This window comes from Anopheles marshallii, chromosome 2, assembly GCF_943734725.1.
Source record: "Anopheles marshallii chromosome 2, idAnoMarsDA_429_01, whole genome shotgun sequence".
NCBI lineage: Eukaryota > Metazoa > Arthropoda > Insecta > Diptera > Culicidae > Anopheles > Anopheles marshallii.
This window is the reverse complement of record NC_071326.1, coordinates 16050014-16071486: the sequence shown is the minus strand read 5'-3', so window position 1 is coordinate 16071486 and position 21473 is coordinate 16050014. Positions and strand designations below refer to the sequence as shown.

General features: G+C 50.7%; 2 protein-coding genes across 2 annotated transcripts; one reads left to right on the top strand and one right to left on the bottom strand.

Moving 5' to 3' along the window:
• The first annotated feature begins 60 nt into the window (after window positions 1-60).
• LOC128708715 (glutathione S-transferase 1-like) lies at window positions 61-817 on the top strand. Its single transcript, XM_053803695.1, has 2 exons — window positions 61-216; window positions 296-817. The coding sequence occupies exons 1-2, from the start codon at window positions 82-84 to the stop codon at window positions 815-817; spliced, it is 657 nt and encodes a 218-aa protein (XP_053659670.1). The 5' UTR covers window positions 61-81.
• A 137-nt stretch (window positions 818-954) lies between these two features.
• On the bottom strand, window positions 955-3724 carry LOC128708746 (uncharacterized; the record flags this gene model as incomplete). Its single annotated transcript, XM_053803727.1, has 5 exons — window positions 955-1628; window positions 1697-2013; window positions 2518-2679; window positions 2764-3274; window positions 3355-3724. Coding segments are annotated over 5 exons (2034 nt in total), but the record flags the coding sequence as incomplete, so codon positions are not given.
• Window positions 3725-21473: the final 17749 nt, after the last annotated feature.

Below are 21473 nucleotides of genomic sequence, written 5' to 3'. Positions count from 1 at the left end.
ACCTCCGGCAGTTTGGGGCATCGCGCAGTCGTGTTGCGTACCTACCTTGTTGGACGTGTACGGTCAGCGCCTGTGAAGAAGATGGATTTTTACTACCATCCTGCCTCGCCCTACTGCCGATCGGTGATGCTGGTCGCGAAAGCTCTCAAGCTGAACCTCAACCTGCAGTACATTGACATAATGAAGGATGAACAGCTGCGGCCCGCCTTCACCACGGTAGGTAGTGTGTTAGAGAGCTCATAACCCGAGCCACACCTGAATACCTCAGTAAACATTTGGTCCCACTCCCATACAGCTGAACCCGTTCCATTGCGTCCCGACACTGGTGGATAACGATTTGACACTGTGGGAGTCACGTGCCATACTGGTGTATCTTGTCGACAAGTACGGACGCACCAACAGCCGTCTATACCCGAAGGATGCACAGGCCCGGGCCCTCATTAATCAGCGGCTCTTTTTCGACCACGGAACGCTCAGTGCCCGGCTGGACGATTACTTCTATCCGCTGTACTTCGAGGGTGCCGCACCCGGTGGCGAAAAGCTCGAAAAGCTCGAGGAAGCGCTAAGTTTGCTGAACGGATTTTTGACCACCAATCCGTATGCGGCCGGACCGAACATGACGCTGGCGGACTACAGTCTGGTGGCGACAGTATCGTCCCTCGAGGCGGTACAGTACGATCTCAGCAAGTATCCGGCGATTTCGGCATGGTACGAAGCCTGCAAGGCAACGATTGTCGACTTTGAGGAGATCAACGAGGCCGGCATGCAGCAGTACCGTGCGTACTTCGAGTCGGGACAAACTCCCGTTGCCTACTGAGGACGCTAGCGCTTTTCGGATATCTTCAAGGCTCCTACCCGAACTACAGGAGAAGGTTGTTGTTTTCTCGATAGGATGATGTTCATGTTGTTTGTTTTTCAAGTTTTGTTCCGTTTTGTGTACAATTGGTAATTGGTTTAACAGCTAATTTTCTTACAACCTAGAATAACACAGATAAACGTTGCTAACAATAAATAGGTATAGTGCGACTGTACATGCGCGGCCGTTGAGCCGACGGTGCCCGGTTTTACCGAGGCCGGTTCGTGTTTGGAATTAGTCTTATACGGGGGATAGATGTTGCTGCCGGTAGCGCCACCGCTACTGCTGCTACCGTCGCTAGTGCCGATGCCACCGCGGCTGCTACCGTCGTTACTGCGCCCGGTAGTAGCGCTGGACGGTGGTGCGGCCGTCGAGTTGGGTACCGCGGACGGCGAGGAACTTTGGTGGAAGTGATTGCCGCTGGTGCCAGCGAGGACTCCCGTGTGCCCGCCGGCACCACCACCACCACTGCCGCCATTCGCCAGCCCTGGCCGCTGGGTCGGCTGCGGGACGTCCGAGTACTTGTGGGTGGGCCGGCCCGGTGACTTGAACACCTCGGGCTGCGTACAGTGGGCCACCTTGTTCAGCTCCATGCCGAACCGGTGCGGATTGACGTCCCGCTGGCAGTGTTCGCCCGCCTCCTTGATGAAGATCTGCCGCTCGGACAGCATCGTACCGACGAAACACTCGTACGTACCGACGTCCCGACGCTGGGTGTACGTGTACACGATGTTCCGGTGCGTCCACTGGCCAAGGCAGCGATATTCGCGCTCTGTGGAAATATGAGACGATATATTTAGTATCAGCACCACACCAATCGTTATTGCTCTGTTCGCATACCTTCGTACACCTCGTTCATGTAGTCGCAGGCCGAGATTTGATAGTACATGATGTCCTGCGATTCGCACTCGGACGACAGCTTCGCGCACAGACCTTCGTCGTCCGGGATAATGCCCGAAAACTCGCCAATAATTGGGCAGGGTGAGACGATGTCGTTGCTGTCCAGCCGACCCTGCGTTAGCCACCGGTCGTCATTGAAGTAGAAATCGTTGCATATCGTGGCGGTGTAGTTGGCCGACTGGCGGCTGCTTATCTGGAACTCGAACACATTCGTATCGCGCCGCTCGATTTTTAAACACTGGTACATCTCCTCACCGCTAAAGGAAGCAAACGAAAGGCAGAAACGATTGTCGGATTAGAAGCGGCGTTGGTGTGTGGCGAAGAAAAAACTCATTTACGGCCACGCTAAGGCACGGCGGACAAAAGGGTGCGAAACGATCTCGATGTACTTTCACTGGTCGCTGATTAAAGGGAAAGGAAATTGCGGGCAAATGAAAGGAGGTGGTAATTTGATGCTACTCTTTTTTATTATTTGTGTGTTACCATTAGGCAACAGCAGCAACAAAACGATGCGTTCGATGGGAAGTTAATGGAATTTTTGGTAGGGAGGAGAAATAAAAAAAATGGGAACGTCAAACAAGCGCTACAATGCAAACTTCGCGGGAAGTCGGGCGGGAAAACCACCGCACGGCATGAAAGTAACGAAGCATCTATTTAGATAATTAATTTAGTTTCGCAAGTCGGTAACCTCGGCGGGTAGTGTTTCAAACCGGCGACCGGAAAAAAAGAGGAGCTGGAGAGCTGAGTGTGAAAATAATTACCATTGCGTTTGGCTGTAGACGATGTACTTGTTGGAGTCGTGGTTGGTGTAGTTCTTGACGCACTTCATCGTGTACGTCTTGAAGGTGTTGTGGTCTTTGTAGATGAGCTGGTTCTGATTGACGATCACGTGCTCCCAGCGCCCGATCAACCAGCTGGGAAAGCTGCAAACGAGTTGATCGATTGATTAGTGTAACTGTGGTGTAAAGCAGCAGTGTCCCGGTAAGTGGGTTCTCAGCTTGACCTACCTGCAGTACTGCGTGACCGGACCGAACTCGAGTGGAATCGGGCGTAACGTCAGCACCTCGTGATGATACTCACTGCCAATCCCGTTGCCGTTGGTGTACCGCGAATTCGGATGGCGGACGTACTGCCGCTCGATTGCCCGGCAGGTCGAGTCCCGGCTGAACGAGATCTCGATCTCGCCCGTCTTCGGGTTCTCCGTGTAGGTGGCACAGCGATACTTGGGCCCGAGCCGCGACTCGTTACCGGTGCTGAGCAGTGCGAGATAGTTCCGATTGCCGAAGCCCCGCCAGTGTCCCAAGCATTCGAACGTCACCTCCCGGTCCGGGAAGGCACAGTTGCGGAAGCGCAGATTCAGCGCCGACCCGGACGGGCAGTTGTCCACCTCCGACTCGACCGAGTCGCACTCGATACCGTCCGTTGTATCGCTGCTGTCGACACTGTACGTCATCCGGTACCGGCCGTGGATGGGGCAGTACTCCTGCCGTACCTCGGCACCATCCCATTCGTGGAATTCTGTCGAGGTAAAAAGGGCCAGTAATTAAACACTCTGTTCGACTCTGTCGCTCAGGCAGCACGGGTTATCCGGTACTTACTGTAGAGGATGATCTCGGTATTTTTTGCCTCGTTCAGCAGATCCTCGTCGGTCAGACAGGAGGCGAACGCTTTCTCCTCGTTCGTGTGACACTTGGACAGATAGTCTTTGTCGGCCGCCAACACCCGGAGGACGTTCTTCGAGACGAGCTTCAGGTGAAAGCAGCGGTAACAGCTTGCCTCCTCCGAACCGGTCATCAGGATCACGTTGTTATCCCGCCGCTTGTGGCACATGCCCCACAGTGGGATCGCATTCTCCGTAATGTTGATGCGGCTATACCTGACCGCACCCTCCGGCGTGACCGTGTTCTGCGTAATGTAACCGCCCTGGAACTCGAACGGGAAGTAACAGGAAGCGTCACCTGCAGGTGAGAATAGACGTGAAAAGACAAATTAGTGCATCGGTTCGTGTCTCCGTTGGAGGGATGGGGCAATTTCTTCGGAAAACGCTGACGAGTACACCTCGTCGTCTCCATGCGATCACCGGTGTGGAACGGAACGAAATGCATCTGATGAAACTGTAACTTCTTCCCCTGTCTTTTGGGGTAGCAATGGGGAGGGGGCGGACAGGTGCGGACGATCGTTTAAGCAGTACGGGCCTGTCGTTGAGTCCCGTGGCTTACCGGAAGCTGGCAAGCGAAACGTAACGAGAATGGTGGGAAACCTAAAAACCCTACACCATACCCCGGTTTGGGATGCCAATTTCATGGTCTACGACGTCGTCACCGCTTTGCGAGTCGCAGAGTTGCATGTTGGTGAACGATCGTCGAGTGCCCAACCTGGGAGGTACGGGAGGAACCTCGCTGACGAGCGGGGCAATTAGAGCGCTCGATATGCGCGTCAACTTCACGGTTGCTGGACGGTACCGGTGGTAAATGGGGAACGTCTCTCTCTCTCTGTCTCTCCCTCTCTGTGGTGCAGCGAAATGGAAAGCATCGGCCGGTTGCACTTGCCCCGGCAGCTGAAGATGCAAACCGAACCCGACCAGCGTTGGATGCCTTTCTACCGCCCAGCTTAATCACCATCATCACCAGCGCACGGTGCGCTAATGCTGCAGCATTTGAACGCGCACGCTACTTTCCCAAGCGGCGATCTAGAGCCAGCGGCGCAACGCGAACGGCTGAGTGAATGGTTGGCGATCCACGGCCGATCGGTCGAACCTCCCTGCCCGGTGGCAACTTCTCAATAAGGCTAGGCGACCATCGACGGTTGCTAACGGTGTCTAAGCGTTTGAAGCTAGTGCAACCCTCCTGGTGATTCCTGGCTTAGGCTTAGGCTTCCTCCCTAACGGTACCCGATGCGCTCGACATGGTGCGCTAGCAATAAAAAAAAAAAAACAAAATGGGGAGGGTAGGTAAATCCGCGATGCGTTTCGCGATCACCCAGCGCTAACGGTGCCACGAAAGTAAGAGGGCTTGCATACGGATGCACTGGCTTAATTAAATCAACTTGTACGGGGCAGAACCGCGAACGAAGCAGGCATTTATCCGTTGACAAGATCTGTTCAAATGGAGCGACTGAAGGGAGGGGAAGGTTTAAGAGGAGTACGCTGGGAGGAGGGGGTGAAAGCGAAGTTGCCCAACGTAACGAATATTCCGGACGGATGGTCCGGATCGAAATCGAGTTAAGCGTCGGAGCAGTGTGCTTGTACTTCTACTACCATTTGTTTTTTGTTTGTTGCTGCAGTACTTCGATTAATTAGATTCCACCCGTGTTGGACGATCGCGACCGAGCATGAGAGGGTTGAACTGTGTTATTATTGTGTTTTTCTTGCCGTTCTCCCGTCTCTAAATGCTGTCATTAGCGAGGAGGAGAGCAAAAAATAAAATAAAGAAGATGAACGGTTAAAGATGAACTACTTAATTTTTGCTCCCTTTGGTTCTTTACATAACAATCACCCATCGGGAGCGATTGTGGGGGGTGGGGGGGTGGTTCTTTGGTTGCTTCGGTCGAGCTTGACGCGGCCGCGCCACTGAGCGTGAGAATTGGTTTTGTGATCGAATCCAAAGGCTGTCCCCATTGAGTCTCGCCGGTCTCGCCGGTCGGTGTGGTAGAAAGGTTTAGTTATTACGGATTCGTCACAGCGACCGTCCAGCAATGAGGTACGGTGAGTTATTGATTGACTTTCCGTTCGCTAATTCCGACACCGGCGGTTGTGATGGAATGTCGAATGCATTGCGGCTCACATCCGCGGAGCGGATTTAGTTTAAATCAATTCTATAACGCCTTACGCCAAACTAGAACTCCTACAACCGAACCGGCGCATCTATCCCGGTGGGTCCCGCCATGCCGGGGTCTACATCATCAACCGATAGCCGATTCGATGACTAATGCTTTCGCCTCGCCAATTATTGGTCTGCAGCGCGTGGAGGTCCCATGGATATGGCGAAACAATAATTCACCCTCGTACATACGCCGTGTTCCTATCGACGCGAAGATGGGCCCCCGTCCCCCGTATGGACGAGCCTCGCGCGCATCGTGTGGGTCGTGGTGGTGTGCGAGATGTACACACCTTCGCCTTGTCACGTGGTGATGGGTTTTGCGTAGGCGCGTGATCAAACTCCCTCATCCGAGTTTGTGTATCCGCGCGAGCGAGCGAAAGAATGGATGGTGGGCCGCAATGTAACGACGTTTTAATAAACAAGCCCATTCTCGGCGATGCATTCACCAGGGGCCCTCGGTGCCGAGGCTTTACTTGCCTTTCAATTCCGAATAGCTGATATGGAAAGACAGTTTTTGTTTCTTCCTCTTCGTCTTGGTTTGGTTTGTCTTTCTCCAGCAGTTGGAAGGCCCACCAGAATGAGATCTCGTGGCCGTGTGTCCCTACGAGCGACCCCGGCACGGTGGAATGTCTCTGCGTAGGCGCACGTCGAGCCCGGCTGGCACCAGGTCGGAAGGTACCGGAAAGATTATGGCTTTGGTGAAGGGTCTCCCAACCGAAGGCCTTGTTTGTCTTCCGAGAAATGCGCTCGCGGGGAAGAAAAAAAAAAACAGTTGGGCTTGGGAACGCGCTGGGCGCTGCATTTCGTCGCTCGTTTGATCGCGCGCGTGGTGAGGACCGGGAAATAGAGAGGGAGAGGGACCAAAAAACATGGCCCCGGCAGTTGTGTGCACGGCTGCATACGATCAGTGTCGCGCGATAAGCCGCCAAAAGGGACGCCAACACACGGTGAAACGCAGCGACAACCGGCCATTGCGGAGCAGTTTAACCGTACATGGTCGCGCGCAATGGGATCGATCGGTGTATGATAAAGCCGCACGGCCAAACGAAGTCGAATAAAGACGCGCGGCTGGTGGTCTCGGCTTGAAAACGACCCGCCGGACGGACGGACCGATCCGGGACGATAAATTAGCGGTTGTCGAATGCACCCGAAGGAAAGCATTCCCGAGGCGCTGTAATGTGTCACATACTGGTGGGGGTGCCCTGTGTGTTACTTGTACCACACGTCACGGGCCGCACCTCCGTCCAAAGCGCGCCCCAGATGGGCCCCCACGTGATCGAATTCTTGGCCGCCTCAAGCCAACTCCAACAACTCACCGGATCGTCTGTTCTGGCACCACGTTGCATATCAGAGACAGGCAGAGCTGTTTGACCCCCCCTTCCCCCAATAAAAGAGGACCTTCCACTTCCCAAAGCCCGGTCAGGTGATTGTTGTTGGCCGTGCCGCATTCACACGACCGGAAGCGCCGTTACTCATTGACATATTTTATGGGTGCTTGCAGAATTCGCGGATCGTCGCTTCCCATCATTAGCCGAGCTGCGAACTGAATTAATTTCCGGCAATATCTGGCCGGTCCGGACATTCCCGAACAGGAATACGATCGGGTTGGTCATCTAATCGCGCGTGAGAAATTTGGGCGAAAGGGCAAACACCGGGTGTTTGGAAAGCCAACTTCATCTCGAATTCTCGTGCGTATGCGCGTGAAAACACAGTGCTGAAACTGGAAGAGCCCAACCAACTCGATGGTCCCCGGCCGGCGACGGAAGAAGGTCAGTTGATTGACCAAAATATATGTGGAGGAAAAATGTTTTGGTTCGCAGTCGAAATTCCGTTTCTTTTGGCTGATTTGTTGTTTTGTGGTGTTGTTTCCCTCCTTGCTCGATCGCTGCCGGCTGCCATCAGCGATCGGAGGAAGTCGGCATAACGGTGCAAAAAAAAAAAATGGTTTAGCAAAAGCTCCAAGCGGACGCCCGGAAAAACATCACCTAATGGGTGCCACGAGCGTTACACCGTTTGGCGCTGACCGCGGACTCCTTTCCCTTCCCTCCGTTGCTCTCCCGTTCGCGCTGCTTAATCGTGTCCGGAATAATTGGCACATTGAATTCCGAAGGGCGATTAGGACGGGAGATAGCAATAACATCGCGTGGTGTAGGAACATCGTCCAACGTCCAAGTCTAATTCCACCCAATTAACTGCCATTTTGTGTGAATGTTTTGATTTTTTGGCGAAATGATAGAGGAAATTGCTCAGCCAAGTTTAACTGCTGGACTATTTGACACAACACCGAGAGATAGAGAGAGAATGAATGAGAGTGTAGTGACAAAAAAAGGGTTTAATTTTGATTTAATGATTGGTTTTTTTTGTTGGCATTCTTAATAATTTTCCATTCATTCAATAGAATTGTAAGCTGTTTTGCTTTTACTGTAAGTAGCCAACTCCCTCAAATAATACCACCTGCATTGTGGTTTAAAATCAACCATTGGCAAACATAATTTGTGGCGCTCTGCTGGCTTGACTCTTCCTGCCCGAAGTGTACTGTGACAGGAAGCAAAAACAATGCACATTAACAAAAAAACCACAAAACAAACGATCTTCGGAACTTGTGTGCCGGGTTTGTTTGACGGTAGCCGACAGCATGCGGCCCTTAAACCCCTCCACCCCGGGCAGCAACCAGCCAGTCAATGTCCGGTGCGTAGCGGCGTACAAATTGTTTCACTCGGTTGGTGGTCTACCGTATCGCGCGAGTCACCACAACCTCGAGCCGGCCGATCGATCGGCGATCAAGTGGAAAATGATCAACGGTTCCTGCTCGGTTGTTTCTCGTACCTTGCGTGTCTGATGGTAGTTGGTGGATTGATGGTAGCTGGTGGACGGAAGACAAAAAAGGTACAAAAAATCGTGAGCCCAACTGTCGCGGCCAAATCGTTTGCTTGGAAAGAAATCGATCAGGCAAGGCAACACAATAGCGCACAGTGGAGACAAATGAGAAAATTAACCAATCATTCAGTTGTTTGTTTATTATTATTATTGCTTTTTCCTTGTTTACTTCTGGTACAACATGCCGGGAGGGGAAAGCTTCCTTCGGTGGCATGGGATTTTTCCAAACTGACCCCCTTTTTTCGCAGGGTGCATTCCACGCTCGCATCCAAGCTTGTCGGCTTCGCCTTTATTTGGCTCCCCGGTCTCAGTCCCCATCATCTAGTAAGGGACAAGAGATAAAAAGGGTTCTCAACACACGCTTCTCATCCGAATCTCCGGAAGGGTTTTGCAACCCGGGTGGAAAAGTGGATCGTCGCGCTGGGTGTTAAATGCAGCCGGGGAGTTGTTGCTTTGTTTTCTCGTTAATACCGCGCCTCGTTACGGTGGCGTTCAACGCACCAACTACCGTGCCCTACCGACGTGGAGTGGGATGGGGATGGAGTTTTTTATGACTGTTTCTTTCACTACGGACGATTTGTGTTATTTTTATTCGGTGCCACAGTACAGGTAGGTCGCTCAGAGAAGCTTTTCCACCCCGTTCGTTCGCTACCGGCAAACCGGGCGCCATCAGACCGGGAAGGGGACCAAAAGACAATTCTACAAGATTGTACGAGAAATCCACCCTAGGGACATAGCCAAGGTGTCCGTGAAAAGCTCGGGAAATTGTTTGGAACGATGGGGCCACCAAACTCGCCCTGTTTTCAAGTGGGCCAGCCGGCAAACAAATGGAATGTGAAGCTAAAGACTGACAAGACACTGCAACGCGGCAGTTGGAAAGCGTAACAACATCTATAAAACACACACACCGACACACAAAGGGAACAACCCTCAATGGGACAAAGTAGCAAATAAATACATCACCATCAGTAGCAGAACATCATCAACATTCGCCACCATCTCCCGGAAAAGCAGTTGGCTGGGGGTGAGTTGGGCACACCGTTTTTTTTTTGCACCGTACCCTTTTTACACTCGCTCCGCTGAAGAAAGCGGGGATCTTCGGCATACCCATCTGGCACCTCATCAGACACGGAGCATGATGAGGCCAGCGCAAAAGCTGAAATCGCATCCATCAAGTGCAGTGCCACGGCGCGGTTCGTGCGAACCGCGTTGCTCTTGGTAAGCTTAAAAGGGTAAGCTTGGCTTCCTTTTTTTTGTGTGTGCGGATAATGTTCGCACCCGTTCGCGCAATGAGCAGCAAGATGTACAAATAATGCTGCACTTTAAATGTATCTCTGCATAATGGAAATTGGAACTGGCTTCCTGCTCATGGGAATGGTGATCTTCTTCATTTTGTTTTTGGTTGTTTGTCTGTTGTGGCGCATCAAAGCCCCGGCACCAGCGGTGGAGAAGGTTGACAATAAATCATAAATTTCCCGTGCATAATAAAGAAAAAGGCAGGCTTGTGTGTTTTTTTATTGCTGTTGCTTGCTTACTTTGCCCGTTGGCCCTGATGAGACATTAGTGCAATCTGTTTTTAAAGATAGCTTACATAAATATGTTTTGCGAAACATGTCCAGGAACGGTGCAGACAGTAAAAGGCTGCACAGATCGTAAACGTAAGCCTCACAAAACGCTAATGTTGCCAATAAAATTATGCACCTCAATCGTTGCTGGTGTCGCACGAGAGTTGCGTTGTTTACCAATGAAACAACATCGCTCCAAAATGGGAACAACCGAACAACTGGAGCTCCAGTTTTGTCGAACCGCCCCGTCGGAACCGGAACCGTTTATAATGCGATCCCGTAGCACCGTGGCAGGGCTGGTTCCGATATGGTTCTGCTCTGTTTGCTACCTGGGGCTCACTGTTAGCGCAAGTTTTTGCTAGACATCTTCCCGCCCGCGATCAACCACGGCGCAACATCTTCATCGCGCCGTCGTTGATCGTAATCGTTTGAAAGGAAGAAAAAACCAAAACTGAAACTCATCCTCGAACGTGGGCTGCATTACTAGTGGTGTTTCGGTGCTATCGCCCTCCGTCTGAGGGCCAAGCGATGTTTTGTTTGGCTTGCCCATGGCGGTTGCATCCGTATGCTGGTACACCACTGTGCGATCCCGGTTCCGCGTTACGAGTGCGAGATTGTTTCCATTCAGTTCTGTTTCTCCCGCATTTCGTTCCCCTGTAGCCTTGCGCTGCTACTCAATCAAATTCCAATCCCAAGCCCTGCCGAGAGACTTCATTCATGAAGGCACAAAAAGGCCTTGAAGAAGAATCTTCGCCATAATCGAACAAAGTGACTGTGTTTCACGAGTGTGTGAAGATCGCTGGTAAAGGACGCAGGAATCTTCAGGAGTAAGTGAGTTGACCTCGAGCGAGAGAAGCAATGGTGATTTAGAGAAGGTGGGAATAGACGAGAAGCAACTGCATATCAATGTCGAATACAGCTCTGTTCATTGTTTGCATTCCTAGCTGGGATTTGTTCGCATTTTTTCCCATTCGGTTGTGATCTTTGCGTTTGGAACTGCATCCTCCGCAAGTCATCCCGAGCGAGATTTCGCAGGTAAACGAAAACCGTTTCACAACACATTAGACCAGGGCCTTCCGGTATTTTTTTTCTTCTTGGGGAACGAACTACCGAGGACTTCAACGGCATGGTTGTGGTTGGGAAAAATGGGCCCCGTTTTTGTTTTCTTTGGTGCGTCTAGCTGCCCTAATAGCATCATCATTCGATATCATGCCGGAAGTTTTCGGTTTTTGGACGCAAACGGAAAGAGAGAGAGAAAAAAGGGAAGCTAACGACTCCATCCTGGACAGCCACTTAGATTTTCGGTGCCGGCGTCGTAATGGAGTAATGTTTGTGTAAATGCTAGAATAATATCTCAATTTTCGAACCCACCCGCCATCACGACCTACCGACTGTCGGCCGTACCATGATGAACAGGCATTTAGGCGGCGTTGTACCTGGCACAAAACTACGTTACCAAAAACGACCCGCAATTAAACGTCCAGGAAATCGGGACCTGGGTGCAGGGAAGTTAACCCCCTTCCGTGGTTGGGACAAGGGGCAAGCAGCGATCGTAAAATGCCACGACCACACCAAGGGCCGGTGCAGAACATCCACCCGAGTGGTAGATTTGAAGCAAAGAAATAAACAAAAATGCCGCCCCGGTTAGTTTGATGCGACGCACCAACCTGGTAATTAGATCGATCGAGCCCTCGGCCTTCGGGTTTTTTCGAAAAACAAAGGAACGGCGGCGGAATTGTTTTTGGGACTGCGGCCCAGGGAGAGTAACCTGTTGCCTAGTGCCCGTCGATTAAAGGATGCATACCGGACCGGCATGGCCGAGAGGCTAATAATGATGAACACGGAACGAATGCGAAGACACCGATGTCTCTGTTGACCGAAAGTGAATTTTGGGAAGTCTTTTCCTTCACCGCGCAAAGGAAGCGCAAGGTTCGAATGGTTGTGAGCCACTTGCAGGGGGGATGAAACATTGTCCCACTATAATTACCGTACCTCAGATGTGGTAGAAAGGTGCCGAAAGAATCGAAAATCGGTTCTTCCCGGTTGGTGTAGTTACCACCAAGCGATGCACAGCTGACGGCGGAAACGTTAGCGACTTGAACCTCGATGGAGGAAGTCTCATTTTGCAACGTGATGTGTGTCCCATGCCATTGCCTAGCATTATTACGGCGTTCTACCAATTATCGGGCTTGAAAACGATGTGGCCCACCCAGTATGTAAAACCGCTTGCCCAAAGAAACGGTTCCCGATCTGCGATCGCATGCATGCGTATTTCATCATCCGTCGCCGGAAACGAGAACTGCATACCATCGTTAATGAGCCAAGCTTTATGGTCTGGTCATTCGAAGAGGTTATAGTGCGTTGCTTCCTGCTTTACGCCGGTTTGGGTTCCGGTGGCTTTCGGTTGAGGAGCTGTTTTTTCAACTTCTCCAACACTCAAACATCGTCAGTGTTTATCGAGGATGGCACATTTGGGTTCTCTTCATCAACTTTTTAGTTGTTTGTTGCGGCTCCACGTTACTGGCCCAACTCGTTCACTGAACTCCACCGATGCCCGCACAGAAAACCTCACATTTATTGATGGTTCATCAGATTTCGAGGGCCCGGAGGTAGCGCGCCCGCGAAAAAAAAAACGCAACCCAATGTCGGTTTCGGCTGTTGTTTGCAAATTTTTGCCAACCTCCCCCGAACAAGTTCGCCGGAACGGGGTAGGGCTGTTGCAAGTTGTTTTTTTTATTGCAATTCATATGTTTTTGTGTGTGGCTGGGTGATGTTTTTTTTCCACAATTATGCTGCAGAAAGCATATCCAAACCCATTTGGCCTATTTATAATGGGTTCTTTCGTGGTAACATGCACAACAATGTAAGAAAAAACCGCCCCCTGATGTAAAACAAAAAATTGCCACCCCCTTTACGAGGCTCGAATTCGGCCTTTTTGTTCCATTCGTTGTATAAATTTCGGATTTCAAATGCACCAGCCCGACCGATGGTTTTTTGGGTAATCGAGCTGATTTGGACAGAATGGGTTTTGGAAAATTGGATAAAATAATACTCCAAACTGTGCAACGTTAGCAAGTGCCATTTTTCACGTGATTTGGTAAACCGTGCTGCGGGTGCTGTGGGTGATTGTTGTTGCCGTTTGTTTTTTTTTCTTCGTTACTGTTTCCTCTTTGATGCCGTCCACCTGCTTGGCGATGAATGAATTGAGCGGATCAGGTTTTTCTTTTTCGTTTTGTTTCGCAACTCCCATGCCTTCATGGAGTTGTAATTATTTTTTTTTTGTGTGGCTGTGTTGGTTCTGGGCTTACTTTCGGTATCATAAAATTGCTGGCAGGGTGTACGATCAATAGTGGCGAGGCACTAACACACAACACGAAAAGAAGCAAAGATCGGTCCAGGAACCACCATTAAAATTGCCTCTAATCAAGCAATCAAGTGGCAAGTGTTGTACCTAGTTTACTAACACGGGATTGCCGTTTCAAACGGGGTGTGTGTGACGGGACGTCCGTCCAGCGATAGTTAAGAATTTTATGAAATCTTGTGTTTTGTGCGATTTACGATGCGATTTCCGACTGTTTCTCCCCCCATTTTCCATTCAATTCTTTCAATTTCGGGAAGATCACCGTACCGGTACGATGCAGAGCCCGTGTCTCACAACCATCGTCAGCGCAAAAGCAGATCAAAATCAAATCATTCAGCATAAAAGTATGCTAGTATGCTGTTAATTGGATGCGGCTACCCGAATGGTGGACCGGCCCCGCTGCATGTGGAGGCAAGTGAGGCTGGAGGCCGGGAAAGGGCGAAAAGGAGAAAGAAATAATTTATAAACCACAACAACACAAAACATACACTGGGTGGGGTTTCTCCTCTTCCTGCTACACACACACACGAACACATGTACATGTGATTCAGGTCGTCGCTCGGGAAATTACTCACTTTCCGCAAGTTTCCCGGTGGAGTGCGCATCCATTTCGGGTAGATCATCCAATTTCCGAAGCGAATCTAATGCCCCGCAGATGTGCGCCTCGTATTGCCGCGGGGAGTTGTTTTTTTTTTTATATTCCACTAAATCACTTCTTCTCAACATTGGCGTGACTTTCTCCGGGGTGCCGTCAATATAGGGAGGGAAATCTCGAGATGTGTTCGAGTGCGCTCCCTTTGGGGCGTTTGTGGATCCTGCGTTTTACGATCGCTCGATCAAAACGCTCACCATCGGCTGTTTAGCCATGATCAGCAGCATGAGTGAGGCGGGTCTGGTTGGGTGACGGACGAGAATGGAGTGCGCGAACGAGTTTAAACAATTGATCTGGTGGATCGCGATGAAATGGCAGAAAAAAAATGGCACAAAACAAATCCATCCCCCAAACGAATATTCCCGAAGGTGCACGCTGGCAACATGTTTGGGGCAAACCCTGTTTTTGATTTTCAACCCCCTGCCCGCTTTCGTAAAAGCGTTGGCGAATCGAGAGCTGTCGCAGACTGGAGCTGTTGTCATTCGTGCCACGCTAAGACTTCCCGTAAAGTAAATCCAATTGTCATGTAGTGGTCGTTCGCAGCGTGCAGAAGGTAAAGCCGAAAATCCTCCGATCAAAAACCCACTTGCGGCATGTCCGTTCCCAGGCGCAAGGAAGCGAACGTATGAAGGTGAATAAAAAAAAACTCCAAACTCATAACACTCGAAAAGCAACAACAATATAAAAGCCCCGGCTCGAAGGCTTGTTCGTTCGACGAATAAATGTTTATTGTGATACGATTAATTTTAATTTGATGTTAGATTTAAGTGAGCAGATTAGAATCATCAATCACGCCAGTCGAAAGTGTCGAGCCGTGGAGTCGCTCCTCTCGGGATTCGGTACTCTGGACCAAGGAAAACCAAAAGCCGTCCGGCACGACGATATCTCGTTTGCTCTTGTGCCTCAGCGCCTTGTCGCCGGGACATGGTCGCTTGCCGTCAATGCTGGGCGAAAGCTCCGGCATCCCGAACGCCGGTGACTCCGCGCGGCAAGATCTAATCGGGAACGGGGTTTAGGTTATGTTGGCTGTTGACTAGTGCTGGAGTACTGTTGGTCCAGCTCCGAATAAGGACCGAGCGAGTTCGGTTCGGACCGGAGGGGCTCGTGAACAATTGTGCGAATCGACACTTGCGATCGCGACAACCCACCGGGGCGAACTTTTGCAAAAACCACCGCCCATACACGGCCATCGGCGGGCACCCAGCGGGATGTTGTGGAATTGATAACGGGGAGCAACAACCACTGGTCGATCGGCTCGCTTGCAACGCTGCCCATGTTAAGACATCCACGTACGGCATCCACTCCGGTTTGGAATTTCGTTGAAGAAAGTGGACCAACGCTCTCGTATGGGCAATTGGCCGCGCGTAAATAGCAGCTGCATCGCAATGCTCCGAAAATCAATATCCGGCTAAAGACGCGCTTGCGCGAGTGCTTCATTAGCGGGACCCCGGTGGGCTAATGGAGCTGCCGAGGGAACAATTAAACCATCCAACATACCATGTTCGTTCTTTGCGTGGCTGAAGGCGGAAGCCAACCGCACGGTTTTCGAAAGGAAATCCATATCCACATTCCACACCACCGGATCCCCATCATCCCAGGATCCCAGGGTCCCGGTGGTTTGTGGGATTGAAACCTTTTACAGCTGCTGTTGGGTTTTGGTTGGTGTTACTCGATTCTTTTTCGCTCCATCTCTCCATTTCCTCCGATCAGTTTCGGTCGGTTTCGTGCTAGATTTCTTACGAAATAATTACGACAGACCTCGGGTGTGCAAGGGGGGTGGGTGGTCGAGATGCTGGAGGACCGTGCGCGGAGTGAAATGCAGGGATTTGGGTATTCTATTGCCTAAACCACATAATTTTCGACGTTTCGAACGGTCTCTACATCCTCATCATCATCAGGCATCATCATCGATCGTACCGTGCGCGGGCTCCGCGGGCCTTTGTTGGACGCAACAGAACGCGTGAGGAATCGCCGAGAAGGCCACTTATGATTTGGAAGATGATTTGTGGCGCTTGCGCTGAAAGCTCATCTGCGGCTCGAGGGCTAGTTAGGGCGAAGAATCGGGGGCAGACCGGCCCAACACCGCCACACCGGCAGGGCGATCCTTTTTTAACTCTTGCGCTCTGGCGTGCTCTGTCCGTTCGGGCATCCATTTCGCAAACTCCGCACCATTGCCTCCAAATTGGATCGGAGCACGGGTGGAAATTGCGCCGCAGCTGGAGCAACCAAGCTCGCGACGCGACAAGGTCAACAATCGGCCGCTATCATCTGTGCAAATCGTCCCAGGGCAGTTCGGCAACGTTTTCGGACGAGGTGGTGTCGTCAATTCGAATTCGCTTAAAAGTTGAAGTTCGCAACACAATTCCATTACCCACATCGGTCGATGAAGACATCGAGATGGTGAGTTAAAGGTAAAACTTTATCTGGCAGTTCAATAGCTTATGGGACTCACATGACGCACGGCTTAATTCTACGCGGAAACCGGACCGGGACTGAACTTAAGACACCGTTTAGAGCTTAGTGATCGATCTCTGCTTGTTCGACGTCGTCTACGAGTGCTCCGTTTCGGCTGTATCGGTGTGTTTTCTTTTCTTCTTCAACCACCCCGGTTCGGGTCCCCCATTTCCACCTCGGTCCCCCCCTGCTTGTGGTCCGTATGTGTGCCATGCTGTACCACATGTACCAACAGCGAAACGACGGATCGTGGCCATCTTTTCCATCGCCGCCGTTGTTTGTTGCGTACGATCGATCGATCGATGCGTTGAAAATGGTCGATCAAGCCCGGGCCGGGCAGCGGAAAAAACGAGGATGGGGGGAAACGGGGGTGGGATTTGGAATATTTTTTAATTATATGCTTCGATAGACATTAATAGAATTAAATGGTAAGCGCATGTATTTCCGTGCGCCGTTTGCTTCGCCACAACACGGCGTGACTAATCCGTGGCTTTTCCACCGTCGTTGTGCGGTGCTCCGTAGTTGCCCGCGTGGTAGTAGCTTCCCATTCGCCAATGGACCGAACCGAACCGGGTCCCGTTCTTCGATTCCTTACCTTTTGGGATGGCCTTCTTGCTTTGAGCTCGGTTTTTTTAGCTATTCAACCGAAGATGAAGCTGAGTGGGCTTTTCTTTCAACGTTACGATCCAGCAAGTCACAATTCTAAAGCCCTTCCCGGTTTCGGTGCCCGTTTCGCTCGAAGTCGCGTTCCTTTCCCTCATCGCATTCCAGCCAACGCTGCCATCCGAAAATGATCGGAAAACAATCGGCTCACGGCGGGGAATGCGTGTGAGCGTTGTGTGAGCGGAGGATGAAACAACGTGCGCTTCCTGTGGCGTTTCCGTGGCCTAGGGCGAAGCTAGTACGGGTCCTCGTCTGGTTGGATTCGGCTCTCCGGATAAGATTAGGCGAGCTTATGTGTGTGTGTTTGTTTTGCGCACCGAAGCATAACTCCGGTCCAGAATGGAGTCAAAAACAAATGCTTTCTTTTCGTATTTGCCATCGCACACATCGGGCACAAGAGCCGTCCCCGGACCTCCGGACAGCTGTAGCGCTATGGCTTCTATGGCTTTCATGGGCTGGCGAATAGCACACACCAACGTGCGAAAGAACGGCTGGTCCCATGTGTAGCTCGAAACGATTTCCTTTCGCTAGCGCTAGGGAAACGATCAACGATAGCAGCAAAACGCTGGTGAAGGTGGTCGACGAAACTATGCTTGAATGCTGTTTTGCTGTTAATATGTTACATTTCGAACCCGCCATATCGAACCCGTCCCCGGCGAAATCTCACGGCAAAATGTATCGCTGGGCCTCGAGGCACCCTTTTCGCTCGGCGACCCACGATGCGATCTGCGAAAAAAAAACCGTCAGCATTCAAATCGGGCGGTTGACTGGGTGGAATGTCTTTCCCGGGACCCCGGGAACTCAGTTGGCATCGGTCCCCTAACGCAACCTAGCAGACACCTAGCCGGTGAAAACGGTCGGTGGATCTTGGTGGGTACATGTTTATTTATCGTCTTTACTCGCGTACGACTCGTTTGCCGCATGGGCCCGGTGTGCGGGCCATTGGGTGCTCCATTTTTGTTTTGTTTTGTTTTATCTCCCGGTTTTCCGCAGCTACTTCGGAGGAAAAAGAGTTGTTAAGCTAAAGGCCGACACCGACCGACCGGACCGCTATTTAAAGCAGCTTTTCCGACTGCTAAAATTCTAAGCATATTCACATCTTCCTACAAATAGTGTAATTGCATGCGGGTTTTCTTGTGCCTTTCTCTAAACCGGCAACGGAAAAAATGGCCATTGGAATGCTACGGAAGCTGCCACTTGGTTGGCCTTTCGCGCGGGCTCTCTCTCTCCCACTCTCTGCCTTGCTGCTCCATCAGCTTGGTCGATTGGAACCATTTTTATAGCATGTGAATCAGATATGACCCATGTTTGGGCTGGTTTCTGCCATGCTGGAGCAAAAAAAAAAACCTCATAAGCGTTGTTGAATTTTCCCTCTCTCTCCCTATTACGTTTTTCTTCTACTATCACGTTTTTTTTTGTCTTCCTATTTTTCCCCCCATCTGCTGAGTGAGAGTTCCGTCCCGTGCCGATTCAAAATTGCTACCATCGTCGCGCGCGTAAGATGCAGTTGAAGATTTATTTATCATCTCATTCCCGGCAAATGTTTCGCTTGTTGCTTGTTGCCGTGTGGCTGTCGGATATCTTCACCCAAAGCGGTAGGCGCGTGGTACCAAACCCCGAACAGGTTCTCGTGCTCGATAATAACATTTTACGAGCGCACTGTCCCGGACAGAACCTTGGCGCACGGAGAGCAGTGAGATGAAGCAAAGAAACAAAACAACAAAAAAACAACAAAGAGTTGCTGTTTCTGCGCTGGCGAAATGTTGGACCCCGATGATCTAAGTAGCCGATTTACAGGCCATTCTCGTTTTATCCTACTTGTTTCATCATTTTCCGCATTAACTTCACGGGGCCGGACTACAGGGTCGGACTTCGGGGGTCCGGCACCGCGCTCGGTGTCTTCGGTACTTCGCGTACACTTAGCATGGGTTTAATTTTTATGCTCCGGAAGCACAGCGACTGCACAAGATTAACGACTAGCGAGCGACCCACTCGGAAGGGCCTGACAGGTTCCAAGTTTTATAGGTTCCATTTTGTTCGCAGCCCTTGATTAACCGAACAATGTCAGGTGCCAGGAGCCCAACGCACCCAGCGGAGGTTTAACGCATTAACGATCGTAGCCCGGTAGACTTTCGCAAAAACAAAAAAAAAAAAAACCGGTGGAGCTCCGTTCCACGGCAGCCTCCAGGGAATGGACGGAAACATAAAACTATATCTACTGTAAGAGAAGTCGTTTTTTTGCTTGTTGTATCACAAGGTTCTGTGGTTCTGCGTGCGTGCCCTTGTGGCTTGTCAGGTTAGCAGCGCTTCGCCCGGTTCCCTGCCGGTGTTCTGATTTTCCTACTGCACTCGGGGTTTGAGGTTGAGGATGAGGATGAGCGTTTGTATGCAAAAATCAAAAACCCAAAACCCCCGGTTGACCATTTTTCGCAAGAATGGGGTAAACAGCTTGCAAAACTAACCCTTCGCACCACAGCCCAGATTGGGTGTACACGATGGGGCTTAATGTTCGGTGTTGTGTTACCGAAGCTGTTCCATATTAAGTTACCCTATTGCCTAGTACCCCACCGGTCAGGTTCGGTATCGTCTTCGGTCTGAGGCGGTACGAGTTTCACGACAGTGAAGTAACGGAGATGTTGCTTACCGCAGCATCTTCGGCGTTGATGGGGTTTATTTATTCGCTCAGTTGGTGCTCAGTTTGGCAACCTAACACTCAACGTTAAAAATAAAAATGATGCGCCGTCGTTTGCGCTGGTGATCGCCGGATGTCGTCCTTCGTGCACGGGGTTGGTCTATTGGAGCTTGAGGACATACCGGTCCACAAACCGGCTAACCGAAACGACACTGCTGACGACCAAACACTTTGACATTCGCAAGTGCTCTCCAGCGCACTCGCCATCCGGCAACACTACACCAGCGCCCGGCATGAAGTGTCAGCCTGGGACGGAAGTGGTTCCCCAGCAAATTGGGGACGCTTCGTCGAGATAGTACACCGAAAAGCATGGCTAACCGAGGCGTACAGCATAACGATCAGTAGAAGAAGTAAAAAAAAAACCATCATCTTCCAGACGCTGACGCCACCGTACCGACCCGAGATGATGATATTGTTATTTGGCTCTCCAAATTCTTCCGATGCTCCTATTTTATCCCGGGTGCCCTGCTGCTGCTGCTGTTACTGCTCAAGGACCACTTGAACAGCGCGCTGGCGCGTAGGAGCTTTTTCAAAAGTCTTTTACGGCGAGTTTTGCTGTTGATGCGTAGGCGAGTGACGAGTGTAGACGAAGCAGAACCACATTCCGGTAAGGTTCCGCTTGGCGAGGGCATCAATCGACGAATTGGGAATGGGACAACAAGGAGGACGAAAAGGAAAAAAAAACGAAATCCCAAGCTAATGGCGATGGTAACGAATTTGTAATCAATCTTTCAATCATTGCTTCATCGACCCTTGGGGTGAATTTTTGGGGAAGGATTTTAATTTAAAACGCCCTCACTTGTGCCCTGGCCGCGTTCCGGCCGGTTTGGTGCTTGAAAGGATTGAAATTAAAGTTCGTTTGAATGGGGTTGATCGCGGGGTTTGCGTTTTTCTCTTGGACTAACTGTTTTCTAGTTTTAATGAAACCGCGCCTCACGGATGTCGTCAGCTTCGAGCGGGATAAAGTTCCAGGGCTAAAGGCAACGGATATGTCTGAGATTGGGGGTGAAAAAAAAGCTCAAAATAAAACAAAACGCTGCAGAAGCCGAAGGGACACAATAAACGCAAAAACAAACCAAAAAAAAAATTTCGTAACCGGAAGCTGGTTTCGAATGAACCCAACTGGGAAGGTTTGATTTATCGCCAAAAAAAAGGGACTCGGAGCCCTTTCGCTGAAGGAGACAACATTCCCTGAGCTCCTGAGCTACGGTTCTACTGTTTCAACCAGTGCCGCAAAACGGCAGTAGAACTGGGAAAATCGACCACAAGAATGTTGCCCATCAAAAATATGCTCGCCGGAGACAATACGGGGAAGCACAATACCGGACCCGAGGAGAGTATTTGGTGCCCCTTGGTTGTTGTTTTTTTTCGGTACGATCCGTACGAAATGAAGACTGGGGCATCAAGTATCTGGTTTCATATTTGATCGGAAGCCATCGTCGGTCCCGACGCTTCGTTGAAGGGATTTTTTTTGCTGTGGAAAAAATATATTATAAATATGTTCTTCCTTGCTCGTGTGCTTCATTCGCAAACACGACGACTCATTTAGAAGTACCTAATCGGAACGTGGGGTCGTAAAGAGTGTGCAAATATTTAATAGGGGTTCATTTAAACTTGATTTGCTCTGGTTGGTAA